The following is a 27,299-nucleotide window of genomic DNA, read 5'->3' on the forward strand; positions in this document are numbered from 1 at the left end:
AGGGCACTGCCCAGGTGTGGGGGGAGGGGCACTGCCCATGTATGGGGTGGGGAGGGGCACTCCCAGGTGTGAGGTGGGGGAGGGGCACTCCCAGGTGTGGGGTGGGGGAGGGGCACTGCCCAGGTGTGGGGGGAGGGGCACTCCCAGGTGTGAGGTGGGGGAGGGGCACTCCCAGGTATGGGGTGGGGGAGGGGCACTGCCCAGGTGTGGGGGGAGGGGCCTGCACTGGGCAGCTACTGGTGCCCCCCCCCGGGGCGGCTGGCTGTGGTTGCTGGGAGGAGGCTCCCACAGGTGCACCCCACCAAGGGCAGGGCCTGTCTCAGAGGTGCTGACCTTGGTCCAGGCCCCTCTCGGTGGTGCTGACCTTGGTCTGGGCCCCTCTCGGTGATGCTGACTTTTGTCCGGGCCCAGGCGACCCCCCCACGCTCACTGTGGAAGTCGCCAGGCCAGCCCACAGCTCGACCACTCACTGAGCCAGCACTGCCCCCAAGCTATGCACCTCGCTGCCTTAACCCCGTAACCCCTCACCCGCGGGCTCCCCGCCCCTCCCCCCCAGCCTGGGGTCCTCCTCGGCCGCCCCCGCAGGTCACGCCCACACCCGCACCCGGGAGACCTGGACCTCCCGGAAGTTTCTCCTGGCCCCTGCTCCATGGCTGTCTCCTCCCCTGGGACCCCGAGCCCACAGACCCTGGACAGCCCAGACCCTGACTCCGCCCACCACCTGGACAAGCAGTGGTGGCCGCTCTGTGAGACCCGTGAGCCCTTCCTTCCCCCAGCCACCCTGCCTTTGAGGGTACAGCTGCGCTGTGCCCGGGGTCCCTGCCTGGGGCCTGGGGCCGCTGTGGGAGGTGGGAGTGTGGGGTCCCTGCGGGGCCCCAGGTGGTGCTCGGAGGGGGGGCCCTCACGATGCTGGCTTTGTGGCAGGGGCTGAGCAGGCGAGGGGCCCACCACAGGGACACTGCCCCTCTCTCAGGAGCCCTCGCCGGTCCTCCCCCCTTCTCCCAGCTCCAACGGGTGGGTGTCACCATGGGGGCAGGTCTGGCCAGCCTTGCACTGGGCATCGGGGTGATGCTTTGTCTGCCTCTGCCCGCCCTGTCCTGGCCCCGGCACGGCCCCCTCCCGCCGTGGCAGCCGACCCCGCGCTGGACCCGGAGGCGGAGAGCAGCATGGACGTGATCCTGGTGGGCTCCAGCGAGCTGGCGTCCCCCTCTGCAGCCCCGGCGGGCAGAGGTGAGAGCCGACCACACCACAGAGCTCGGGCCTGTGCCATGTCCAGGAGGCCCCTCCCAGTGCCACCTGGGCTCAGATGTCTAACACAGCTGGGCGGTCGGCCACACTCCCAGGACGTGGAGGAGGGGCCCTCCTTAGTTAGGGGAGACAGCGGGACAGAGCCTGGGGTCTTCACTCAGGCGTGAGCCGGGCAGGGGTGGCCAGGCGGCCCTCAGGACGGATCTGAGACAGTGCCCAGCACCAGGTGGGGGAGCGCGGTTTAGTGGAGAGAGCGCACCTGCCGGGCAGACGGGGGCTCAGCTCAGGGCGGTCAGCCTGGGGCTCCCACGGGGAGGGGTCCAGCTCTTCCCTCCCCGCCCCCTTCTCCTGGACAGTGTCTGCTGGGTGTGGAATGGGGAACCCCACCCCCAGTGTCGTCAGGGTGGGAGCCCACCTGGCACAGCCTGAGGGAGTCTCCTGGGCACCTGCCTGGGGGAGGCTGGGACCCCGTGAGCTTGTCGGGGTCAGCAGAGGCCGCTGCGTCATCGGCTCCGCCCCCGGTGCCCTGTCCCCCTGGGCCCCCCTCTCACAGGCTCCTCCTGTCGCTCTCCTCCTCTTTCCCAGACCGTGTCGCACACGAGGTCAAGGTGAACCAGCGAAGCATCGAAGGTGGGTGCAGCCGTGCCCACGAGCAGCCCAGGGCAGTCTCAGCCGGCTGGGGACAGGCCACGGTGTGAAGACGCCGCTGGGGAGCTGACACTGCCCCCCAGGCCCCCACCTCCTCCGGGGGCCCTGTGGCTTCCCTCGGGCAGCAGCTCCCCGTCGTCAGGGTCTCCACAGCCAGGCAGCCATCACCATTGTAGAACCTTAAACAAAAAGATTGTATTTCTTTATTTGAAAGGCAGAGTGACAGAAAGGGAGAGAGAGAGAGAGAGAGAGAGAGAGAGAGAGAGAGAGAGAAATGTCCACTGGTTCACTCTTCAAACACCTGCAACAGCCACGGCTGGGCCAGGCCAAAGCCAGGAGCCAGGAGCTCCATCCAGGCCTCCCACGCGGGTGCAGGGCCCAGCACCTGGGCCGTCTTCCCCTGCTTTCCCAGGCCACAGCAGGGAGCTGGACTGGAAGAGGAGCAGCCATATGGGATCAGCAGCGGTTTAACCTGCTGCACAAAGCCAGTCCCATCATTCCTGAACATTTTGATCACCTGCTGGCCGTGGCTCCGCCCCCTCCCGCGCCCGTCCGCGCACTGCTGAGCTGCCGCCTCTCCCGGGGCCCCCTCCCCCACGTGGATCTGCGGATCTGTTATCAGCTCCCGCCGCAGGGACAGCCGGGGTTTCGAGCGGGATCTGTTGGCGCCGCACTTCCGGTGTGACTCCTGGTCCATGAACACAGGCTGTGTCCCCACCTAGTTAGGTCTGGAATGTCCGTCGTGGGTGAGGGGTGGCGCCCCGCTGGAGGTGCCCCCCCGGCCACTACTCGGTCTGATGGGAGAGTCCAACTCTGCTCTCGAACGCTTGCTGCAGACGTCTGCCTCTGCTGTGGGAGCTCCCGGGTCCACGCGCAGCACCCCCTGTTCGAGGGAGGCATCTGCGCCCCGTGTAAGGTGAGCTGCGAGGGTGGGGGCGCCGTGGGCTTCCCGGCGGCCTGGCGCGGGGGAGGCACAGCCACCCGTCTGCTGTGCGCCAGGACAACTTCCTGGGTGCCCTCTTCCTGTATGATGACGACGGCTACCAGTCCTACTGCTCCATCTGCGCCTCCGGGGAGACCCTGCTCGTCTGCGAGAACCCCGACTGCACCAGGTGAGGCTCCGGGCAAGCCACCCCGGCCACGCCCCTCAGTCCGCAGTGGGGGGGTCCCTCCAGCGCTGTCCCCTGCCTGTCTCCGATGCCTCCTGGGCACGGGGCCTCACGTGGGAGGTGGGTGTCCAGAGCTGCCTCTTTTCTGTGTGGTCAACAACAGGAAGCTGCCCCTCAGCCAGGACCCCTGCAGTGGGGGTGCACAGGGCGCGCCCCCAATCTCTGGTCCCCTCCCCAGGGTTCTTGGGGCCCTCCTTGTAGTTACAGCTCCAGCCCCCAGTCCCTTACCCCCCACCCCGGCAGGCTGCTCCTGCAGGCTCCAGAGTCGGGGTGGGGGGAGAGAGGGACCCCTCTCCAGCCTACAGCCTACAGCCCCCCTCCCCCGCAGGGACGGGCAGGGCCTGGGCCTTGAGGAAGGCGCAGAGGTGCCCCTGGGTCACGTGGCTCTGTTGGACCCCAGGGGCTACTGCTTCGGCTGCTTCGACGCCCTGGTGGGACCCGGGAGCTCGGGGCGCGTGCAGGCCATGAGCAACTGGCTGTGCCCCCTGTGCGCGCCCATCTCCCGCAGCGGCCTCCTGCGGCGGCGGAGGAAGTGGCGCGCCCGGCTGAAGGCCTTCTACCAGCAGGAGGCGGTGAGGCCTGCGCGGCTCGGCCCGGCTGCGTCCACCTGGCCTGGGCGCTGGACAGCCCTGGGGAGGGCGCTCCTTCCCCACCCCTCCCATGGTGGTTTGTCTCTTCCAAGCCTGGGCAGAGCCGGGGGGGGGGGGGCGGGCCGGGGCAGGAGCCTGGTGCAAATCTCGGGGGTCGCCAGCGTCCCAGGCGCAGCAGGGCCAGACCCGTGACCTCCTGAGGACCAAGACCAGGAGCCGGGGGCCAGGCAGGGCCTGCGGGTTCATCGGGGTGTGGTGGTGGGCCGTGTCCCCCAAGAGAGCACGCGAGTCCTAGACCCAGATCCAGAGATGGCAGGTCGGGGTGGGGGGCGGGTCCCGGGGAGCCAGCACGGCCAGCGTGTACGGTGGGGGACGGAACAGGCGAGGACGGGGACGGAACAGGCGAGGACAGGGCCGGCCTGCGCCTCAGTCAAGCCACAGGTGTTCCGTGCTGCCCCGGGCGGAGGCCGTAGCGCGCAGGCTGGGTTGGCGGGAGCCAGCAGCGCCTCCTCTCTCTCTAAACGCAGCGCCTCCTCTCTCTCAAACGCAGGAGAGTCCTCTGGAGATGTACCAGACCGTGCCCGTGTGGAGGAGAGAGCCAGTGAGGGTGCTGTCCCTTTTCGGGGACATCAAGAAAGGTGACTGTGAGGAGGCCCCAAAGGCCGCCCAGGAAGCAGGGAAGACAGGGAGCCCAGGGCAGCTGCCGGGGTCAGGGAGAGGAGGGAGACAAAGGACGTTCTCCGGGTGTCCGAGGCCAAGGGGCCAGGGTCGGGGGAGTGCCCGCGCCCCAGTGTGCACCGGGAGGCCTGGGCAGGGGCAGGGGGCTTGCAGGGGGCAGCAGAGACGCACCTGTAACCAGGCACCGAGGGGGGAGCGCCCCCTGGGGAGGAGGCAGAGCAGGCAGGGCTGGAGCTCAGGATGAACGCAAAGTACTAGGAGCCAGCGAGGCAGGGGTGGGGCCCAGCCAGGCTGGGTGTGCACCTGCCCCAGGGCACCCTTCCGCTCAGCCTAACCCCACCCCCACCTGCTGTGTCCCCACCCGCCTGGAGTCCCGCCCCTCTGGGCGGTGCTGCCCGGCACGGGGGGGGGGGGGGGGGGCGGGGGGGTGCGGACACTTCCTGCTCTCCGACTGACCCCGCCTGGACTGGTGGGAACTTTACATCGTCACAGCGGCCCCCCGTGCGAGTGTCAGCCCGTCCCGGAGGAGGGGGCAGAGCTGGCCCAAGCCTGCGTGTGGACCCACTGCCCCCGTGGTTTCCCGGGCCCACAAGTGCCACGGCCACCAGAGGGGGCTGCTTTGGCATCCGGCTGTGTGACCGCTAAATCAGTGTTTGCGGGTTCAGCTCGCTGTGAGGCGAGCGCTGTGAGCTGTCGCTAGGGACGGAGCTGGCGCTGGGGGCACGGTCCCTCCCCCCCGTCCCCCTGCGGGCTGGCGCAGGCTGGAAGGCAGACCCGCAGCAGCCTCTGCGCCCTGCTGTGTCCCTCCAGAGCTGAGCAGCTTGGGCTTCGTGGAGCAGGGCTCTGACGCTGACCAACTGGTGCACCTGGGTGACGTCACAGACGTAGTGAGGAGGGATGTGAGTACCGGGCTAGGGCGCCCAGGGCCAGGCCGAGAGGGGGAGGGGCTGGGGCTCCGGGCGGCACCGACACTGGCTGCAGCCTGCACCGAGATCCCAGCTCTGCCCTCAGCCTGAAGCTGGCCAGGCGGCAAACTTGTCCACCATCCTGAATCCAAGTGGCCAGCGGCCACTGAGCGGGAGAGAGGGCTGGCCAGCGGCCACTGAGCGGGAGAGAGGGCTGGCCAGCGGCCACTGCACGGGAGAGAGGGCTGGCCAGCAGCCACTGGCTTAGAGAACACCCAGGATGCTGCCCAGAGCCGGGCAGACCCAGCAGTGCCTCCTTCCGCCCGCACTGCTCACAGCATCGGCCGGCGGGGCCCATGGGCAGTGCAGCCTCCTGCGCGCGTCGCTGCCCGTGCAAGCCAGGGACCCTCCTCTGCCCCTCCCACCCAGCCCAGTGCCCACAGGCCCCTGGGAACACGGCTGCACTGGGGGTTCCGCGGTGACACAGGAGAAAACACTAGAGGGGCCTCGGGGACTTAACACAGCACCCGGGCTGTCATCAGTGATTTGGGGGTGCAGGGAAGCAAAGTTCCCGTCTGGACTGGAAGCTGTTGGGAACGGGGGTGTCGGGTAGTGGGCATCCTGTCGGTTTCGTTTAGGAAGAGCGACTCTGGGCCGGCGTCACCATGGGTAACAAAGCCGGCGGCCCTGGCGCCGCTCGGGGAGAAGCGCATGCTTGCCCGCCTGCGTCCAGCGGGCTGGCTGTGCTGGCCGGGCTCATCTTTCGGCTTGGCCATGCGTGGCTGCATGGTCACAGGTCTCCCATAGCTCTCTGCTGCCCACTTGGGCCTGTCTTATCCTGGAGGACACTGGGCGAGGCCACAAGAAGCCGGGGTGGACCCCAGGCTTGGTCTTGGGGGAACAGTCTCAGACTGGGGTGTTCTCAGAGGCCAGAGGGACAGCGGGGGCTGGGAACAGCCCTGCCGTGTGGCGTCCGCCTGGCGCTGGCCCAGTCTTGGGGCAGCTGGCCCCCAGGGGCTCACGCACCTCTGCGCTGTGTCTGCAGGTGGAAGCCTGGGGCCCCTTCGACCTGGTGTTTGGCTCCACCCCTCCCCTCGGCCAGGACTGCGACCGGTCGCCGGGTAAGGACTTCAGGGGAGGGCGGTAGTCAGCTCTTGTTCCTCTAGGTCGGCCCCAACCCCGCGGGCAGGGGAAAGGTGGTCGGTCCACATATTTAGAAAGTAGCCGTGTGGAGACTTACCCGATGCCTGTTCAGGGCGACGGCCGCAGAGGCCAGGCTGCCTTTGCCCGGAGTCCGCCCCCAGCCTCCCGCGCTGGCCCTGCCCACTGCCCAGCCCCGTCCCTCCTGCCTGGGCCACTGGGGCCTAGCAAGCAGGCCGGGGTCTCTGCGCACCCAGGCCCCAGGGCTGGGGGCGGGCCAGGGCAGAGCAGCGGTGGGGGCAGGTGGGCGTTCCGGACCGGCCCCGCCCCCAGCCGAACGCCCCGCCCCCAGGCTGGCACCTGTTCCAGTTCCACCGCGTGCTGCAGTACGCGCGGCCCTCGCCGGGCGCCCCGCGGCCCTTCTTCTGGATGTTCCTGGACAATCTGCGGCTGACCAGCGATGACCAGGCCACCGCGGCCCGCTTCCTGGAGGTGCGTGCCCGGGGGCTCCCCAGGGGACACGCGGGCAGTTTGCAAGTGCGCTGAGGCACAGACTGCAGCCCGTGGGGACCTGGGGACCCTGGAGGACAGCCACGAGGGCCACCCCAGCTGCACCCCACCCCCACGTTCTCAGAGCCCTCTCTGGGCACACGCACAGTACACCTGTGTTCACACGCACACCTGTGCTCACACGCACACCTGTGTTCACACGCACATGCACACCTGTGTTCACACGCACACCTGCGCTCACACACGCACACCTGTGCTCACACACACACGCACACCTGTGCTCACACGCACACACGTACACACACCCACTGGGCACTTTTGGGCTCGGTGATTCTGCCCAGGACTGACCTGGACCAGGCACCCCAGCCACATCCCTGCCAAGCGAGGGGCGGTGACGTCGTGGGCACAGGACACAAGGAAGGATGAGGCTAAGGGAAGAGGCCACGGGGAGGGGCCGCAGCCAGCGGCCGCAGGACTACCCCCGGGCAGCACAGAGACGCTCCGGGGGCGCGGGGCGGGGTCTATCCTGCCAGGATTTCAGGAAGTCACACAAAAGCAGACAGGCCAGGGCGGGGGAAGTGGGGGGGGGGAGACTTTCATTGGCGCCGCGTGGGCTCCGGACTGGGCCAGGAGGAGGGTGTGGAACCAGCCCAGCAGGGCTTCCCAGCAGAGGGGGTGGGTACCGGACCCCCACTTCTCCCAGCATGCCTCCCCGCGCGTGCAGGTGGGACTCAGCCCGGGGCTAACGTGCCTGGCGGACATCTCCGGCTGCACGGACCAGCCGCATCTCCCTCCGTGCCGCCGGCCCCCTGTGGGAGCCGCACACTGCCGTGGAAACCCCACCCGGGAAGCAGCGCCTCGTGCGTCCGTGCGCGTCTGCCGCACCTGGGCTCAGGTGTCCTTGCAGGGACCTGAGGGACCTGCTTCTCCTCTGGTCCTGGAAGAAACCCCGCTGTCCCCAGCCCTCGCTGTGGCGCGCGGTGCTCCCCCGGGGCGCCACGTGTCGGGGACCTACCTGTGGCATACATTCTGGGAGTGAGCAAGTCCGGCGTGAGCGGGCTTGTTCCCAGCCGCCCGCCCGCGCGGTGCCCGCTCTCGTCCCGTTCTTGCTGCGTTTGTGTCGCCTTCCCGGTTTCTCGCTTGAGGTTTTATTTTGTGGGCAGTCTCATCCTGTGGGTTTCTATACTTTGAGTTTGCTTCTGTGGCTGAATGGGTTACCGTGCGGGACCCCGGGGCGCAGGTGACCCCTGCCTGGCTCCCGATCCCCTTGCTCCTGCGGTTCCCCGGTCAGCGGTACTCTGCGGCCCAGCTGGCCGCCGGAGGAAGTGACCGTCGGTTCCTGCTCTCCTGAGCGTCCTGAGGGCAAGCGCAGTGGCTGAGCTCTGAGCTAGAAGCGGGGGGGGGGTGGGGGTGGGTCTCCCTCCAGGCTGCAGTGACAGCGGAGCGAGAGATGGCTTCCAACCCGGAGCCCTCCTTGCACTCCTGGGAAGGCGCACCTCCGTGTGTCCTAACGCGGAGCTGAGCTCTGCGGGTGGGGCGTTTCAAAAATATTTATTTATTTATTTACTTACTTATTTATTTATTTGAAAGGCAGAGTCACAGAGGGGCAGAGGCAGAGAGAGAGAGAGAGAGGGAGGGAGAGAGGCAGAGAGAGAGAGAGGTCTTTCATCTGCTGGTTCACTCCCCAAATGGCCACAACGGCCGGAGCTGCACTGATCCGAAGCCAGGAGCCAGGAGCTTCTTCTGGGTCTCCCACGCGGGTGCAGGGGCCCAAGCACTTGGGCATCTTCTACTGCTGTCCCAGCCGTAGCAGAGAGCTGGATCGGAAGAGGAGCAGCCGGGACTCGAACCGGTGCCCTATATGGGATGCTGGCCCTGCAGGCGATGGCTTCACCCACTATGCCACAGCCCCAGCCCCGGCCCCAGTGGGGTGGGATTTTGCTCAGGGCTTCTCAGTGCTGGCCCAAAGAGTCTGGGGCGTGGTTCGCTCGTGCTGTCGCTGGTCGCTGGATTTTCGGGAGCAATGTCAAGTCGGCTTCATAAAAGCCTTCGAGGAAGGTGTGCAGCCCTCCCTGGAGGCACTGGTCCTTGCCTGCTCTAAGCCGAAAGTGGCTGTGCCGGCGGCGGCCGCGGGGGCTGGCTCTCCGTTCCCAGTGTGGTCCACTTAATGAAGGCCTTAGAGCGGCCCATGATTCCTTTCCTGTCTCCCACCTCTGCGGTCATTTCTCCTTGTGAGGAAATCCGGAAATTCTTAGAATGCTGGCGTAACGCCCGGGAGCGCGGCCGTGGGTGGCCTGTGACAGCTGCAGCCGTGTGGGCGACAGGCAGGCGCGGCCACCTGCCGGGAGGACAGCGTGGACGCTGGCCTGTTCCTGTCTGGGCGCATCGGCCGGAATTCAGAGGTGGCGGGAAAGGGTGCTGCCCACATTTCCTGCGCCCCCCTCCTTCCAGCGGGGGGAGCAGTCTGGTGCTCACTCTCCAGGCCACTGGAGACCTCTGGCCTCTCCCACCCAGGCGTCCAGAGCAGGAGGGGCCAGCGCGTCAGGGGAGGCGGAGTCAGGGCCTGGCCCTGCCCTCCTGCCTTGGTTTCCTTTGCTGTCTCTCTGGGCTCTCTGAGCTGTCCCACTCCCACTGGGGGAGGGTCCACCTCCCTCCTCCTTCCAGGCCTGGGGGGGCTGACCAGCAGAGTGCGGCTCTGGGCTCCCTGGGAGCCCCTTGACCGTGGTGGGACCCGCCCCAGGCCAGAGCAGCATTGCTGGGCGCTGGCCCCACCTGAGTGCTGGGGGGAGGGGCGGGTGAAGCTGCGGGGGAGGGGGCGTGGGCGGGGGCCGCTGACGCGGGGGTGCCCCCTCCCGCCCACAGATGGAGCCCGCCACCCTGCAGGACGTCCGGGGCAGAGCGCTCCAGGGCGCCGTGCGCGTGTGGAGCAACATCCCGGCCGTGAGCAGGTACCCCCCGGGCGGCGGGCGCTTTGCGGGGGTGGGGGGGCTGTGGGGGTGCACCGGGCTCGCCAAGGTCAGAGAAAGAAGCTCTTCTCCGGCCCAGCCAAGGCCAGAGCAGCCGCTGTGTCCGAGGTTGACCTCTGGGGTGGGCTCAAGGTCGCGAATGCTCCGCCCTCTGGGGACCTCTTCCATGTCCACCCCACGGGCGCCTCAGGGTCTGGCCCCACGGCTTCACCAACCTTCCCTGGTCCTGAAAGCCCAAACTCCTGGCCCCCGGGGCTGTGGGGGCCTCGGTGTCCCCACTGTGCTCTCTAGGGGGCCTCCCCAGTCGCCTCCTGCACACACCCGCGTTTTCTGAGTGCCCACTCACACACATGCACACCCACACACTCAGATGTGCTCACAAGTATCTCACACGCACACACCCCGACACACTCTGTGGTCACACACACATGCACACACACCCCAACACACTCTGTGGTCACACACACATGCACACACACATGCACACACACCCCGACACACTCTGTGGTCACACACACATGCACACACACCCCGACACACTCTGTGGTCACACACACATGCACACACACCCCGACACACTCTGTGGTCACACACATGCACACACACCCCGACACACTCTGTGGTCACACACACACATACACACACACATGCAAACACACCCCGACACACTCTGTGGTCACACACACATGCACACACACCCCGACACACTCTGTGGTCACACACACATGCACACACACCCCGACACACTCTGTGGTCACACACATGCACACACACCCCGACACACTCTGTGGTCACACACACACATACACACACACATGCAAACACACCCCGACACACTCTGTGGTCACACACACATGCACACACACCCCGACACACTCTATGGTCACACACACATGCAAACACACCCCGACACACTCTGTGGTCACACACATGCACACACACCCCGAAACACTCTATGGCCACACACACATGCACACACACCCTGACACACTCTGTGGTCACACACACATGCACACAACCCGACACACTCTGGTCACACACACACATGCACACACACCCCAACACACTCTGTGGTCATACACACACATGCATACACACCCTGACACACTCTGTGGTCACACACACACATGCACACACACCCTGACACACTCTGTGGTCACACACACATACACACACACATGCACACACACCCCGACACACTCTGTGGTCACACACACATGCACACACACCCCAACACACTCTGTGGTCATACACACACATGCACACACACCCTGACACACTCTGTGGTCACACACACATACACACACACATGCACACACACCCCGACACACTCTGTGGTCACACACACATGCACACACACCCCAACACACTCTGTGGTCACACACACATGCTCACACACATGCACACACACACCAACACACTCTATGGTCACACACACACACATGCACACACACCCCGACACACTCTGTGGTCACACACACATGCTCACACACCCTGACACACTCTGTGGTCACACACACATGCTCACATGCACACATACCCTGGTGCTCACTCATGCACATGCACACATACATACATGCTCACAAGCACACACATGCTCACACACACACACACACCCTGGTGCTCACTCATGCATACGAACACGCACACACATGCACACACCTGGCTCACACACACTTGCTCACAGGTACACATATTGAACAAGTGTTGACTGCATTTCTGGGTCAGCTCAGTCATGTCTTTTCCTGCCCCAGTGAGTTTCCCGAAACTTCTTCCCTCACCCTCGCAGCCCCAGCGTTTTCCCAGCTCACGGCCATGTTGAAATCCCAGGCCTGGTGCCCGCGGGGGCGTGGTGCCTCCCAGGCCCGCTCACCTGGCCCCTCCCAGGGTGCCTAATGAGCTAGTGCAGGCGACAGGAAGGCCGCTGCTCCCCTGCAGGCCTGGTCCCCACGCACACCCTGTGGCCCCCTCCCCATTCCACTCCCTGGCCCTGGCCAGCGGGTGGCCTTTAACCCAGGGCGGGGCCGAGCTGAGCCCTGTGTCCAGCAGCGGAGTGAGAACACCTCTGGAAGGCCTTTCCCGCTCCTGTCCCCAGCTGTCGCACCTGGGCCACCTGCCAGGTTCCTGCCCAGAGTGCCCCAGAGCCCCTGGGGCGGCCAAGGGTCACCTGGGCCCAGGAGGAAGCTGGGAGCTGCCTTCTCCTTGGGCCTCCCCTCCCAGGCTTGGGGTCTTAGCATGAGCCAGGCGCACCTGCCTGGAAGGCAGAAGTCACTGTGCGACGTCACCTCCAGTCGGCCACTGTGGGCCTTGAGAGCATCAGGGACAGTCCCCAAGCTGCCCTGGGAACAGGTGCGGGGGCACCCTGAGCCCCATTCCTGGCGGGGAGCAGCAGGAGGGCCCGGCTTGTGCCTCCAGATGGCTGCTTGGTTTGAAAGACAGACAAAGAGGCGGGATTTTCCTTCTGCCAGTTCACCCCCCAATGCCCACAACAGTTGGAGCCGGACCAAGCCCAAGGCAGGAGCCTGGAACTCCGTCCTGGTCTCCTGTGTGGGTGACAGGGACCCCAGTACTTCACCCTCAGCTACCTCCCAGGGTGCGCATCCGCAAGAGACCCCTGCGGGGGAGCTGGGACTAGAACTGGGCACTCCGACGTGGGAAGCACGTGTCCCAGTGGTGCCTTAGCCACTGACCACGTGCCCACCCACACACAAGTTACAAAGCCCCGGCCAGGTCCCCGTCCTCCCCTCGCCCTCGTCCTCTGCCCAGGGCAGGGGCCCCCAACCCACCTGATGACCCAAGTGCTGGGGGGGGGGGGGTCTTGGTTATATCAGAATTCCCTGGGAACGCTGGGAGGGCCTGGCCATTCTCACCCAAGTCCTCCCTCTCCTCGGTGCGGGCTCAGTGCCCGAGTGGCCACGTCCACTCACGGTGGCTCTGGTCTCGACGTCCACACTGAAAGGGGCTGCTTCTGGCAGGACGAGCTGCTCCCCGGGAGGCGGGAAGTGTGGGCCCCGCTGGCCCTTGCTCGGGGACTCCCCCACAGCTGCGAGGGAAGCTCACAGAAGCTGGTGCCCCCCGGCGCCCCCCATGCCTGCCCGGCAGGTGCACCCCTGACGGAAGCGCTCTCTCCCGGCAGCAGGCACGCGGCCTTGGCTCCTGAAGAGGAATCGTCCCTGCTGGCTCAGGGCTGGCGGAGACCGAGGCTTCCCAGCGAGGGGCCGGCCAGGCTGGCGCAGAGCTGCTTCCTCCCGCTGAGAGAATATTTCAAGTATTTTCCTCCGAGCTCACTTCCTCTTCATGAATGAGTCACGGCGCCCGGGAGCACCTTTCCTAGAACAAACCGTCCTCCCCTGCCGCCCTGCTCGCCGGCCGAGTCCTCTGCCTGCCCCGGCTCTGTCCTGGGCACCGCACACCCATCTTCAGCTGGCCCTGGAGGTGGGTCCCTCCCCAGGCGCCCGGACGGTGCAGGTTGTACCTCCAGGAGCCTCCGTGCCTTCCTGTTGAAGTTAAAAACACTCTTCTGCTAAGACGGCTGTGGGTCGTGTTTTCACCGCCCGTCCTGTCTGCCGTGGAGCACAGCGGGGTGTGGGAGAGGTGAGTGGGACATGCATGCACACGCGTGGCTGGCGCCCCCGCACACGCCTGCGTCTGCCTGCCTGGTTGAAGCCCCTCGCTCTGATCACAGCTCCTCAGACCTCTGAACCCTGCAAGGGAAGCGGGGGGCGGCCGTGGAGACGGTGCAGGGGCCGAGGCCGGATCTGCCGGGCCCGTGTGCAGCTGTCCGGCTGCCGACCACAGGGCTCTGGCCGGCCCTGGCGTCTGTGCTCGCCCGGAGCTCGCGTCCCCAAGAGGAGAGACTCCCAGCTCACATGTGACGGCCCCTGCATCCGCCTTGGTCGGAAATCGTCCCCCAGGGTCTCTGCTCACAGCACCCGGAGCACTGAGCAGAGGTACACACAGGGCTCCGGGACACCTCCCGCGTCCTGGGAGGCTGGTGCTGGGCTCTGGCAGCACAGGTCGTGTCCAGGGCCGACGTAGCAATCCCCGCAGTGAAACTGGCGCTGCAGAAGCCACAGAGGCACGGCGGGGGCGGGCGGAGCAGAGACAAGCAAGTGACCTTCCTGGTGAGGGCGACCCACAGAGGGGCCGGAGCGGGCACCGCTCGCCTGCAGCCAGCCCTGACCAGCCGCAGCAGGGGGAGCTCTGTCCTGGGCGTGCTGAGCCCAGGCTGTTCCCGCCCAAGCTGAGGGTGCCCACGCTGCCCGCCGGCTCCACGGTGAGGCCACCCAGCCACGCCCTGCAGCCCCCCCAAACGTGGGGTACCTGGTTACAGCACCCAAAGAAGGCTGATGTGGAGTACTTGGTTACAGCACTCACAGGAGGCTGTTTGGGGTGCTGGTGCAGGGTACTCGGTTCTAGCACTCAGGGTGCTGGGGTGGGGTACTCGGTTCCAGCACTCACAGCCCACAGAGCACACGTCCGGTTCCCGGTCCTGCCGCAGGGCGCTCCGCAGCGGCTGCCGGGTTGGCCCGGGAGCTCTGCCCCGCGCCCCCAGCCCGGATGGCCCAGGGGAAGACCCCGACCCCCGGGTGCGAGATCGACTGGGCGTCTCCGCTCCAGCCCCGCCGCGGCCGCAGCCAGAGTCCACTCGGCTCGTCCAGCGCCTCTTCCTGCCCGCGGCTGGAGCGCCAGCCAATCAGCGCGGCGCACGGCCCTGCGGCGCCGTGATAGGCCCAGAGGTGGGCGCCGCCGCTGGGGCTGTCCAATCAGAGGGCGCCTCGGGGTTCGCGCCTGGTCCCACAGAGCGAGGCGCCGCCCCGAGCGCTCCCAGAGCGGAGCCAGGTGGAGACCCTGCTGGACGTACCCGCGCCCCCCGGGACCCCGAGACCCCACGGCGCGTGCCCTCCCTTCCCCGCCCTCCAGGGCCGGCGCCCGCCCCTGCAGCCCCGACCTCTGTCCGCGGCAGCACTGGTCACTTGTCTGCCCCACGGGGGAACTTGGCTGGCTGACATTTTTATTTATGCACTTATGGGGGGGTCTTCTAGGCGTTGGGTCACCCTTGAGGCCCACAGTGGCCAGGGCTGGGCCAGGAGGAAGCCAGGAGCCCGCAGCTCCGTCGGGGTCTCCCCCGTGGGTGCGAGGACCCAGTACGTGGGACAGGGCTGCGCCTCCCGGGGGCGCATCAGCAGGGAGCTGGAACGGTGGCGAATGAGCATGGTGTCTACACCGCAGAGTGCGGACCTCGGTGTCCGCACTGGGCCTGGTCAGCGTCCAGTGACCCCTGCACAGGTGCCCGCGGGGGGCGAGCCCCTCCCCCGCCCTCGCTGGCCTCCCCAGTAGCCTGGGCGGTGGGATTGGGGGAGCCCTCAACCCGCGCCTGCTCCGTGGGACCAGCCAGGCTGGGCCAGGGTCCCTGGAGAGAGGACTGACCCGACCCTCTCCATCAGCCCCGCCCCGCCTCCGGCAGGTGCGGGAGCCCTGCCCCCCTGCTCATGTCACTGGCCCCGCCCGCGGAGTGGAGAGGAGTGCGGGTGGGCCGGGGGAGAGAGTAGCCGCCCCCCCGCCAAGGCTGTACCGGGCTCAGCGGGGTGCGCAGTGCCCGGTAAGCGCGCAGGGTCAGCGCTGGGCCGGTGTCCAGGGCACCCAGGCCGAGTTCCAGCCCCGGCCCCGGCCGTGAGCCACGTGGGCAGGACCTGTGCGTAACCCCGCCTTTCAGACGAATAAACACGCGTGCCACCGAGCCCCTCTCGCCCCGTAGCGTCGGGGAGCAGAGCCCGCGAGCCGGGGGGTGGGCGCTCCGGCGGCCCCCTCCTTCCGTGTACAGGGTCTGAAGGCCCCAGGACCCTTCACCCCACACCCGGAGACCCCCGCAGAAGCAGGGAGCCCGCACCCGGTCCGCACCCAGCCCACGCGCCCTGGAGTCACCCCAGGGGAGGCCGCAGCGCCCGGCGGGCGCGGGGACCGGGCTCGGTCTCCCTGGCGCCCCGGCCGCCACCCCACAACCTCGGCCCTGACATGCGAGTCCTCCCCACCCCAGCGCCCACGTCGGAGACCCGCAGACAGGAAAACTCCGGCCCGACCGTGTGGGAAAGACTCGGCTCCCCAGGCCAGCGGCGGGGCGGGGGCGGGGGCGGGGCGGGGCGCGGGCGGCCCACGGGGGACGGAGGAGGGGAGGAGGGGGCGGGGCGGGACGGGGGCGGCCCACGGGGGACGGGGGAAGGGAGGAAGGGAGGAGGGGAGGAGGGGGCGGGGCGCGGCTGGTTGGGGGGGGAGTGGGTCGGGACGGAGGGCGCGGGGCGACTTAGGGGGCGAGGAGGGGCTGGCTTTCGGGGGGCGGGGCGGGGCGGGGCGGGGGCGGTCCACGGGGGACGGGGGAAGGAGGGGACGAGGGGGCGGGGCGGGGCTGGCTCGGGGCGGGGGCGGGGGCGGGGCGGGGCGCGGGCGGCCCACGGGGGACGGAGGAGGGGAGGAGGGGGCGGGGCGGGACGCGGGCGGCCCACGGGGGACGGGGGAAGGGAGGAGGGGACGAGGGGGCGGGGCGGGAAGCGGGCAGCCCACGGGGGACGGGGGAAGGAGGGGACGAGGTGGGGGCGGGGCTGGCTCGGGGCGGGGGCGGGGCGGGGCGAGGGCGCGGGGCCCGGCCGCTCCAGGGTTCTTAGGCTCAGAGGCCGGCTGGAGCGCAGTCTCCACGGCCCCGGCTCCCCGCACCCCGAGGTCCCGGAGCCCCGAAGCCCCGGCACGCGGAGGTCTCGGCCCCGACCATGCTTCTGGGGAGGTGAGGCGACCGCGGGCCTGCGGTGCGGGTTCGTGGGGAGCAGGGCAGGCGGAGAGCGCCCCGAGGGCGGCGCCGCGGTCCGGGCCGGCCGTGCCCAGCTCGCGGTGCGGCGGCGGGAAGCGCGCGAGAGGGCGGTGGCGCGGGCGTGGAGGCCGCCGCCGAGCGCGGTCACCTGTCGGCAGGGGGCGCGCAGGGCGGGGGCTGGGACACACGGACCCGCGGCATTGCGTGGGTGTGCTTAGGGCGGGGTCCCCAAGGGCAAGGGGAGGGCTTCGGGCGCGCGCCGGCGGCGGGGAGAGCTCACCCACGGCCGGGCCGACTTTCCGCGCCCTGTGCCCCGACCCGGGCCACCTCAAGTCCGCTGATACCCAGCCGGGCCACCTCAAGTCCGCTGGCGCCCACCGCTTGGGGGACGCCCCCTCCCCACCCCCACTCCCGTCGGGGGCTGCCCGGGGCATGGGGAGGTGACAGCCTGGCCCCCTTACTTTTTGTCAAAACGGCCTTTCAGGGGGTCCTCAGGCTTCCACTCGCACACTTGGTGCCCTGGCCAGCGTCCCGGTTAGAAACGTGGGCAGTGAAGAGCATCCCTCAGAGAGAAAATAAAAGTCCCAATGTCTCAGCCGCCCACGCCCTGGAGCAGTGGCCCTGCCCTGCTGCGGCTGACCCAGGGCCAGGGCCTGGGGCGATGGGGACTGGGGCGGGGAGGCCTGGTGGGAGTTGACACGCTGTCCCATCCACCGCCAAGACACCAGCCCGGCGCTGCCCCTGCAGGCTTACCAGGCTCTGGACGCCCAGCTGAGTGCAGTCTAGCATTGGCCAGGAGTGGTTGAGAGTGGGAGGAGGCCGGGCCCAGGCCTCCAGGCCCCCAGGCCCTCATGCCAGTGCCCTGGCCGCGGGTTGTGTGGCCCCTCAGTGGCCCCCGGCGTTTCCCAGGCAGAGGCTAAGAGAGGCAGGACGGGAGGGTCCCTCAGAGAAGTCGGGCGACCCCAGGGGCTCCCACCTCCTGGGGAGCTGGCCCCAGAAACAGATGGCTGGGGGGTGGGGCCCAGGCCACCGGACAGCAAAGGTGAGACGCCTCCGCCTGCAGCGCCAGCGTCCCTGGAGTCCCGGCTGCTCCACTTCCCATCCAGGTCCCTGCTAACGCGCCTGGGAGAGCAGCCGGGAGTGGCCCAAGTGCTGGGCCCTGCGCCCACAAGGGAGTCCCGGACGGAGCTCCTGGCTCCTGCTTCGGCCTGGCCACTGTGGCCAACTGGGGAGTGAACCAGCAGATGGAAGAGTTCTCTCTCTCTCTCTCTCTGGAACTCCGACTTTTAAATAAATAAATAAATCTTTGAAACAAAAGCAAAGCTGAGGCGCCCTGGGGGACTGTGGAGGAGGCGGCCGGGCCGTGGCGCCCGTGGGAAGGATCCCAGGCAGAAGGTGCCGGAGCCTTGGGGTCACGAGGGGCCGAGCGTGGAGGATGTGAGAGGCGAGGCGCCGCCTCGTGGGTTTCAGATCGGCCGCGCTGCTCCAGGGGCTGCCCGCAGCTCACCGCACTCGCTCCCCCCCCCCAAGCCTGGAATCCCTCCCCAGGGAGCTGGGCCTGGCCCTTTCTCACTGCTCCTTGTGGGCAGCAAGGCCGCCAGCCCCTGGGGACCTGTGGTATGTAGGGCGCGCGCGGGGGGCGGGGGTGTCCCGGCTCCTCTCCCAGAATCCCTGGGGTTCACGTTTCTGTGGTGGCTGCTGCTACCTCCTGCCCATGGGAGCCAGCCTGCTCCTGTTTGGAAGAAGCAGGTAACTCCCCTGGGGCCTGTCTCCCCTGGGGCCTGTCTCCCCTGGGGCCCCTCTCACCTGGGGCCTGTCTCCCCTGGGGCCTGTCTCCCCTGGGGCCCGTCTCACCTGGGGCCCCTCTCACCTGGGGCCCCTCTCACCTGGGGCCTGTCTCCCCTGGGGCCTGTCTCCCCTGGGACCTGTCTCCCCTGGGGCCCGTCTCACCTGGGGCCCGTCTCACCTGGGGCCCCTCTCACCTGGGGCCTGTCTCCCCTGGGGCCCCTCTCCCCTGGGGCCCCTCTCACCTGGGGCCCCTCTCCCCTGGGGCCCGTCTCCCCTGGGGCCCCTCTCCCCTGGGGCCCCTCTCCCCTGGGGCCCGTCTCACCTGGGGCCCGTCTCACCTGGGGCCCCTCTCCCCTGGGGCCTGTCTCCCCTGGGGCCCCTCTCCCCTGGGGCCCCTCTCCCCTGGGGCCCGTCTCCCCTGGGGCCCCTCTCACCTGGGGCCTGTCTCCCCTGGGGCCTGTCTCCCCTGGGGCGTGTCTCACCTGGGACCTGTCTCCCCTGGGGCCCCTCTCACCTGGGGGCCCTCTCACCTGGGACCTGTCTCCCCTGGGGCCCCTCTCACCTGGGGGCCCTCTCCCCTGGGGCCCGTCTCACCTGGGGCCCCTCTCACCTGGGGCCTGTCTCCCCTGGGGCCTGTCTCCCCTGGGGCCCCTCTCACCTGGGGCCCCTCTCACCTGGGGGCCCTCTCCCCTGGGGCCTGTCTCCCCTGGGGCCCCTCTCCCCTGGGGCCCGTCTCACCTGGGGCCTGTCTCCCCTGGGGCCCCTCTCACCTGGGGCCCCTCTCACCTGGGGCCTGTCTCCCCTGGGGCCCCTCTCACCTGGGGCCCCTCTCCCCTGGGGCCTGTCTCCCCTGGGGCCCCTCTCACCTGGGGCCCCTCTCACCTGGGGCCTGTCTCACCTGCGGCCCACCCGTCTCACCTGCGGCCCACCCGTCTCACCTGCCACCCGTCTCACCTGCCACCCGTCTCACCTGGGGCCTGTCTCACCTGGGGGCCCTCTCACCTGCCACCCGTCTCACCTGCCTTTCTCGCGTTTGTTTTGCAGTGCTGGACTGTTCGTGCTGCTGGTCAGCGGCCTGCAGGCTGGTAAGTGCAGCCAGCGCCCCACACGGGGGAGCGGCCCCCCTCGAGTGTCCAGCCTGCGCCCCGGCCAGCACAGGGCATGGGCCATGTTCAGGTTTAGCTCCGCGCCCCGGCTGGGGCAGGAGGCCGCGCCTCTCTGCCGTGGACTCCCCGGGTCTTTAAGCAGGAGCGGCCCGCAGAGCCGAGCAGGGCCGAGGCCTGGGGCGCCTCCCGCTGGCAGCGTGGCCCCTTCGCACGCAGGCATTGAGTGGTCGCAAGCGAGAAACCGCCCTGCTGCGCTGAGTGCTGGCCCCAGCGATGTGTCCTGGACTGTTCCACGCTCACTCTTGACACAGTTCCAAGAAGCAGCAAAAGGGCGTGGTGGACGTAGGCGCCACCCCTGCTTCTCCCAGCGGGCGCCTGTCAGGGCAGGAAATCCCAGGTCTGGCCACACGTGGGTGTGCACTGTGGCAGGTCTGGCAGCACACACGCGTGCGCACCATGACAGGTCTGGCAGCACACATGCATGTGCACCGTGGCAGGTCTGGCAGCACACACACGTGTGTACCGTGGCAGGTCTGGCACACACGCGTGTGCACTGTGGCAGGTCTGGCACACACACGTGTGCACTGTGGCAGGTCTGGCAGCACACATGCATGTGCACCGTGGCAGGTCTGGCAGCACACACGCGTGTGCACCATGGCAGGTCTGGCACACACGCGTGTGCGCACCGTGGCAGGTCTGGCACACATGCGTGTGCACTGTGGCAGTGCCACTGCAGCCCTGCACGTGTCTTGCCCGATTCCCTTCTGCTCGGATGAGTCAGAACTGGCGTGTCAGGCTGCCTGGCCGCATGGCCTCGGCGCTGGGAGTCAGCGCGGGAGAGTGAGCTCCGCGCGTGTCGGTGCCTGCAGGTGCCGCGGAGCAGGAGGTGAGGGCGATGGTGGGCAGCGACGTGCAGCTCGGCTGTGTGGACCCCAGAGGGGGCAGCTTCGACCTCAGCGACCTCATGGTCTACTGGCAAGTCGGCGGCTCGCACACCGTGGTGGCCTACTACTTCCCCGAGAACAGCTCCGCCAGCCACCAGGACGGCCAGTACCGGAACCGGGCCTCGCTGTCGCTGGCCGCCATGAGGCGGGGCGACTTCTCGCTGCACCTGCGCAACGTCACCCCGCAGGACGGGCACACGTTCGACTGCCTGGTGTTCCGCAAGTCCGTGCTGGAGAAGATGCTGGAGGCCAAGGTCACGCTGCACGTGGCAGGTGAGGCGCGCGCCTGCCGGCCGGAAAGGGGCCTCAGCTCTGCAGGGGGCTTCTGCCCACCCCGGACGCTGAAGGGAGGGGTCGAGGGGAAAGCCCTGGGCCTGTGGCACTCCCAGATCCGCGCTCTGCCACCCCCTGGCAGCTTGGGCGAGATCAGAATGCAAGAGGGGCACATGCGTGGCAACAGGGAGCCCAGGGCACAGCCCAGCAGGGAGGTGGCTGTGCCCACTGCCGGGCCGTCCACGCCGCCGTGGGAAGTGCAGAGCCCAGCAGGGGCCCGGTTGCCACCCACCAGGCTCAGCCGCCACCCTCCTGGAGGTGGTTGGGGGAACCAGTCCGGGGTAGAACTTGCCTGTGCCACTGCTCAGTCCACAGCCCCATCCTGCAGCCACCCAGGGTCAGGGGCTGGGCAGCCCCTCCCCTGCAGCCTGGCCCTGCCCTCCCCGCCCGTTCTCAGCCGGCGGGTCCCCACCCTCGCTGACTGCCTGCCTCGCTCCCCCAGCCAACTACAGCCTGCCTGTGGTCAGCACAGCCAGCGGCGCCTCCCCGGACGGGGCCCTGACCTTCACCTGCATGTCCAGCGACGGCTACCCGCGGCCCAACGTGTACTGGATCAACAGGACGGACAACAGCCTGCTGGACGAGGCTCTGCACAACAGCACGGTGTCCCGGAACGCGCGGGGCCTCTACGACGTGCTCAGCGTCCTGAGGGTCCCTCAGGCCCCCAGCGTGGACGTCGGCTGCTGGATAGAGAACGTGGTGCTGCAGCAGAACCTCACGGGCAGCAGCCGCACGGGTACGGCCGGCCGGGCTGCGGCGGGGCCTCGTGGGCAGAAAGCCGCCCTCCGCGGGCCTGAGCAGAGCCACAGGGGGCTGTGTCCCTGTCGGCAGCAGCAGGTGGGGCGCTGGATGCCCCTGCCAGCTGTGGGGCGGGGTCCTGTGGGGCCCGAGGCCCAGCAGGAACACAGGGCCCCCCGGTCCCAAGCTCAGGACCTGCTGGCCCCTCCTGGACATGACTGGGCACTGGCCCTGCTTTCTCTCTGCACCTGCAGGTGCCCCCAGGGCCGCCGTCTCCGCCCCAGCGCATGGCGGCCTCTCTCAGAGCCTGTGCTGCCCCGTGCCCGGGCCCAGCAGCTCCGAGCCTTGGCCCGGGTTTTCCCAGGATGCCGCAGGGCCAAGGCACCTTCCACGTGTGCCTGCCGCCCCCAGGGCTGCCATGGCTCTGCGGGGCAGAGCTGACAGAGGGCAGGAGCCCTGGGGTGGAGGCCATGGCGAGGAAATGTCCCTCCCAGGAACCCCCCCGGAAGGCTCCAAAGCAGGGCCCCAGAGACCTGCACACGTGCTCACAGCACCCAGCATGGTGGATTAACACGGCGGGGGTCCAGGCTGGGACAAGGGACACATGGGGCAGGAGCCGGGGGCCACGCCACGCATGAGCCCCCGCGTGTGCCATGTGGCACACAGCCGCTGCCGCTCCACGGAGCGGGGAGAGAGGGGCCATGGCTGCTGGGAGGCGCGGGGCTTCCTCTGGGGTGAGGAAAGTTCTGAAATGAGCGGATGCTCTGGCCACGCCACGCCCTGGAGGCAACAGGTGTCACTCAGTTGTGCTTTTGAGACGGTTCATGAATTTCCCCCTGATGACAAGAGATCCAGCAGAACCTGCCGCGGGCCCCTGGGGGCTGCGTGGGGCGGGGGGACCAGGGGGCGCCCCCTAGGGGTGGAGAGAGCCCCTCTCTCTCCGAGGCCCTGAGGGAATTGGGTTGTTTCCTGTTCTTGCAGAAACTTTCGTCGGGACCACAGACAGGATCACAGAGCACCCGGCCGGTCCCCCGGAGGAGAAGGGAGCAGCCGCGCTCATCATCCTGGCTGTGCTGTGCATGGCAGGGGTCGGGGTCGGGGCCTGGGTGTGCAGAAGCAGGTGTCCGCGGGGCGGCTACGCAGGTACGGCCGACGCCGAGGTGGGGGGGGGGGGCATGTCAGCGTTTCGGCTTCCGCGACGTCCCTCGCCCCGTGCCCCGGGGCTTCCATTGGAAATGGCAGGCTGAGCAGCTCGGACGCGCTGGGCCGTGGGTCCTGGGCCGGCCGAGCCATGGGGGTGCCGTGAGAATCCCAGAGTCCCAGTCCCCGGGAGTGATGGATTCTAAACTAGAGGTGGCGTCTGGCTGCTCCCTCTCTGGGGTTCGGCCGCCAAGCACGGGGACGTGTGAGGTGGAGCGGCAGAGCCTGCTGGGGCGGGAAAGTCCGCACGCCCAGCGGGGGCTCTTCCTGGGGAGGCCGGGAGGGCAGGGGCAGGCGTGGGGGTTATGGGGACGCAGTGTCCACTGGGTGGAGGGCTCCACTCCCAACGGAAGTTGATTTGTGGCTCCCGTGCGTTTCCACCAGTTGTCCCAGCACTGCCCACCCGGCTCGGCTGGGTCGGGACCCCTGAGCCTAGGACGTAGGACAGTGGCCCCTTCCCCTGGAGGCCTGGGCACGGTGGGGGCAGGGCTGCCCTGAGCTCAGAGCCCCGCCCCTGCTGCCTCCTTGAACCCCTTGGTTTGTCCCGCAGGTGCCCAGACTGTGGAGTCCATGCTGGAGTTCACAGGTGAGTTGGAGGTGGGCGTCCTCCCTGTGCTCGGAACAGAGACAGTGCGCACCCCGGGCAGCACGCCAGACCCCCCTGGGACGCCGGTGCCCCGGTTCCTCCCTGCGTTGGGACAGGCACTGCCCCCCCCACGCTGCCCCCCATCCTCAGGACTGGGGCGGGGGCGGGGTGTCACACACACACACACACTCACACACCCTCACCCCATCTGGGAACATATCCACACGCGGTCACCAGCCACCTACATGGGCAGTGGGCCTAGCAGCCAGGCCACCCCAGGCTCACTGCCTGTTTGCCGGCTGACCCTCCCCAGAGGCCAGGCTCCCCGGCTGCATCCTCGCCGGACCCATCCCCCCGCAGAGCCCCAGGAAGCCGGCTCACGTTCCTCTCTCCTCTCTTTCCATCCAAGACCGTGCCTGATTGGAACTCAGCGCCCGGGACACAGAGGCGTCGGTGAGAGGGCGTCAGCCACTTGAGAAGGGACAGGCGCAGGCCAGGTGGCAAAGGGGACCAGAGCTCCCTGCCCCAGGAGTGCTGCCGGCGAGCGCCCAGCGCTGACCCCAGGGCCCTGAGGGAGGCCCGCCCGGAGGGTCAGCAGCCCGGCGGCCGAGGCCCCAGGCGAGTGGGCCTCACCTGGCCACGCGCTCTCCCGCCCAGAGCCCAGGAGCGGCTGCGGCCGGCACAGGCCCTGCTCAGCGTGCCGAGCAGGCGAGGACACGGGCCATTCTGAGACGGAACGAGGGACTCCGGATTCCTGGGAAGAGGGCGTGGCTGCTCCCACTAGGACATTTGCAGCGCCTGTCACAGGCGCTCCCGCGTGTGCACACGCGTGTGTGTGGGAGTGCAGGAAACGCCGGACACGGGAGCTTCCTTCTCTTCCGGGACGTTCGCTGGGAGGACGCCGTCCCCCTAGAGGCCCGAGAGTGGCTTTGCCCCAGGAAGCCTCTCCACAGCCACAGGGTGGGCGGCCCACGGCCGGCAGACTCTGGGAGGCGGCTGCGGGTGACACGGGCACTGGACCAAGGCGGGACACGGTGGGCAGCTTGGCCTCTGTCTCAGACGCAGCACTGGCCCCCGGGCTGCGTCCCTGCCCATCCCAGGACCGGTCAGGCTCAGGCCACTGGGTCCATCGCCGCCGGACACCTCTGCTGTGCAGACCAAGCCCAGAGCTCCGAGAGACGGCGTCTCTGCAGGATACCTCCCGCGGGTGGGCGCAGCGAGGGACAGCAAAGCAGTAGGAGGTGGCCGTGCGCCGTGCCAGAGCTGCGCGGTTGTCATGAGCCGCAGTGGGGAGGAGCCGGTGCCACCCAGGGCCCCCGCAGCAGGACTGCGTGCTCGCTCCCCCCTCAGCCTGAGCGTCCCCTGGGGAGACTGGGGCTGGGCAGCGGTGGCTGTCAGCTTTGCCCGCCCCCCCGGCTCCTCCCCCACCACTCCCCTGCGGGCGCAGCGTGCACCCTGAATGCAGTGGCCGCCCCAGCCCTGTCTCCCTGGGGTCCTAGCAGCCCCTGGGACCTGGGGCTGGGGAAGAGCCCGCGCTTGTGTGTTTCCGAGGCTCGCCCAGGTCCCAGCCCCTCGGCTGCGGCTCTCAGAACTGTGCGGAGAATACAAGCCGTGAACCACGCCTGTGTCAGAGCTGTGCTCAGCCCTGCGTCCGGCGGCGGCAGGGCCACGTGTCCCCAGCACTGCTGTCCGTGATGCCCCAGAGGCCGCGGTCGGGGCTGACCGTGGCACACTCCGGGTGTGACGGGCACCAGCACCCAGTGTGGCCTGCCGCAGCCCGGGGCCAGCATCCCCGCCCCCGCCTCCCCTTGGCTCCCGCTCACGGCTGTCTGGCGGGCAGGCCGGGCCCAGGCCCCTCCTCCACTGCACTTGGAGTCCCAGGCATCAGCACCAGGGCAGAGGCCTCCTGGCACTCCCTGGCTCAGCCGTCAGGGTGCCCGTGGCTCTGGCAAGCGCCAGCCAGGGCGGTGGGCGGGCTGTCACCAGGGCAGGGGACAGGAGGGCAGCCGCTGACCAATGACCCCGAGCTCCTCGCTGTGCTGTGCCTTGGTTTCCCCTCCTGGAAGCCAGGATGCAGTGCCACTGTCCAGGCCTGGGCACTGCCTCCACCCCCTCCCCCGCCAGCCTGGCCGGGCCCTGGGTCCTGGTCGGGGGCAGAGGGCAGTGGACTGCCACGCGTCTCTGCCTCCCTCCAGCCCCTGCCTCTGAGGGGAGTGCCCCAGCTGCTCCTTGGCGCCAGGGGGCCATCTGGGGTGGACTTGTGACCCCAGCATGGTCGACCTCGCCAGCACTCTGGAACGCCCGGCACCGGGCCACCGGCCTCGAGCAGCTGTCCCTGCCCCTCCCCCGCAGCCCCCCCCCCGCCCCACCCACTCGCCTCCAGCTGGGGAGGAGGGGCTGGCCCCAGGTTCTGAGGTCGGAGTCCCTGTCAGCTTAGCTCTGCGGGCCCCTGGGGCCCTGCGCCGGCCTGGCAGTTGACAGCAGCGTCAGGAGCCCCGCCTGCCGTGGCCGCCCCGGGTTCCTGAGGGGTCATGGCTGTTAAGCAGCTGGGGCCAGAGGGGCGGTCTTGACCCAGGGCCTTGGCCTTGGCCTTGGCCTTAGGCCTGTGGAGTGTCCAAGCCAGCGGCCGCCCGGGGCCTGGCTGTCCTCCCAAGCCAGCGGCCGCCCGGGGCCTGCCTGTCCTCCTGCACCCCTGGCCTGCGGCTCTGTGCAGCCAAGGCAGCCACGGGCGAGACTGGAAACTCGGGAGATCTGTAGCCAGCTAATATTTTTGTTTTTAGAACAGCACTCTTATGTTTTTTAAAAGATTTATTTATTTGAAAGAGGAAAAGACAGAGAAAAGAAAAAGAATCTTCCACCCGCTGGTTCACTCCCTAAGTGACTGCAATGGCCAGGGGCTCCAGCCAGGTCTCCCACGCAGGTGCAGTGGACCAAGCACTTTGGGCCGTCTTTGCTGCTTACCCAGGCTGTTAGGAGAGAGCTGGATGGGAAGTGGAGCAGCCAGGACTCGATCCAGTGCCCCTGTGGGGTGCCGGCACTGCAGGCGGCACTATGCCACAGCGCCAGCCCTGGCAGCTTAATTTTTCAGGTGACGATTTTGAGTGGTCCTGGTCTGATAGAAAAATCCAGATGGCCGTGGCAGCACAAAGGTCCCCACCCCCTGACAAAGCGGTGCCTGCTTGTCCCCTCCTCCCCGGGCAGCGCAGGCCCTCGGTGCCCGTGCAGGACGCCGCTGTCCACAGTTGCGCAGTCTGTCCGTGCCCTCCACGACCGCGGTCACCTCTCCCGAGTGAGCACAGCTCACGGCCAAGCCTTCCGGGGCAGCAGAGGGGCCTGGGCCGCGCTGGGCTCCCCCACCTTCCTCTGGGCCGTGGGTGCGGCCTGCGCTCCCTCCCCACCGCTCAGACCTCTGGGTCCCACCCCAGGACGGGCACAGCGTGCGTGGGGCTCAGGTGGAGGCTGGGGGGCTGTGGGGTGCAGGAGGGAGCTGGCCAGCAGGGTCAGTGGACGGAGGGGCAGCTGGAGGCAGGCCCAGGAGCCCCTGACATGCAGGCGCCGCACAACCCATGGAGGAGCAGCCGTGACCCAGGCCCGCACGGGAGTGACTCGCACACGGGGGCTTCAGTCCAGACCCCAAGGTCAGGAGACAGCCGAGACGCTCGTGGCCATCCCCGGACGGCTGTGCGGCAGAGCCGGCTGTGCCCCGCCCCCACACACACACCCGGGACTCCATCCCAGCTCCCAGCAGACGTGGACCGGGGCTGCTGGCTCCCGAGGCCAGAGGGGCCGCGATTGTCACAGTGGACGTTTGTTCCGAGACAGAAAGCTCACTCTCGAGAGGGTGCAGGGGCCAGTGGAGGGACCGCGGGGCACAGGGGCTACAGGCACCGGGTGAGGGGCCCCTGATGAGGCTGGGGACCTGGCCGGCATCACCCCTGCACACCGGCTTCC

The 27,299-nt window shown here is 68.5% G+C and overlaps 2 protein-coding genes across 3 annotated transcripts; both read left to right on the forward strand.

The window, feature by feature from the left end:
- Positions 1-649: 649 nt before the first annotated feature.
- Positions 650-13,552, forward strand: DNMT3L (DNA methyltransferase 3 like). The gene is made up of 12 exons (XM_089330375.1): positions 650-746; positions 1,132-1,230; positions 1,834-1,878; positions 2,733-2,812; positions 2,896-3,008; positions 3,466-3,637; positions 4,206-4,293; positions 5,144-5,232; positions 6,284-6,359; positions 6,731-6,870; positions 9,751-9,836; positions 12,991-13,552. The coding sequence occupies exons 1-12, from the start codon at positions 650-652 to the stop codon at positions 13,157-13,159; spliced, it is 1,254 nt and encodes a 417-aa protein (XP_089186501.1). The 3' UTR covers positions 13,160-13,552.
- A 2,926-nt stretch (positions 13,553-16,478) lies between these two features.
- On the forward strand, positions 16,479-24,968 carry ICOSLG (inducible T cell costimulator ligand). 2 transcript variants are annotated; one of them, XM_070071772.2, is made up of 7 exons: positions 16,479-16,629; positions 19,486-19,526; positions 20,417-20,764; positions 21,267-21,560; positions 22,544-22,705; positions 23,313-23,348; positions 23,758-24,968. In XM_070071772.2, the coding sequence occupies exons 1-7, from the start codon at positions 16,616-16,618 to the stop codon at positions 23,766-23,768; spliced, it is 906 nt and encodes a 301-aa protein (XP_069927873.2). In that variant the 5' UTR covers positions 16,479-16,615; the 3' UTR covers positions 23,769-24,968. The 2 variants fall into 2 exon arrangements, with proteins under 2 accessions (XP_069927873.2, XP_089186597.1); XM_089330471.1 differs by lacking the exon at positions 16,479-16,629 and adding an exon at positions 16,708-18,402.
- Positions 24,969-27,299: the final 2,331 nt, after the last annotated feature.

This window comes from Oryctolagus cuniculus, chromosome 4, assembly GCF_051225735.1.
Source record: "Oryctolagus cuniculus isolate XC-2025 breed Fujian yellow rabbit chromosome 4, ASM5122573v1, whole genome shotgun sequence".
Taxonomy (NCBI): Eukaryota; Metazoa; Chordata; class Mammalia; order Lagomorpha; family Leporidae; genus Oryctolagus; species Oryctolagus cuniculus.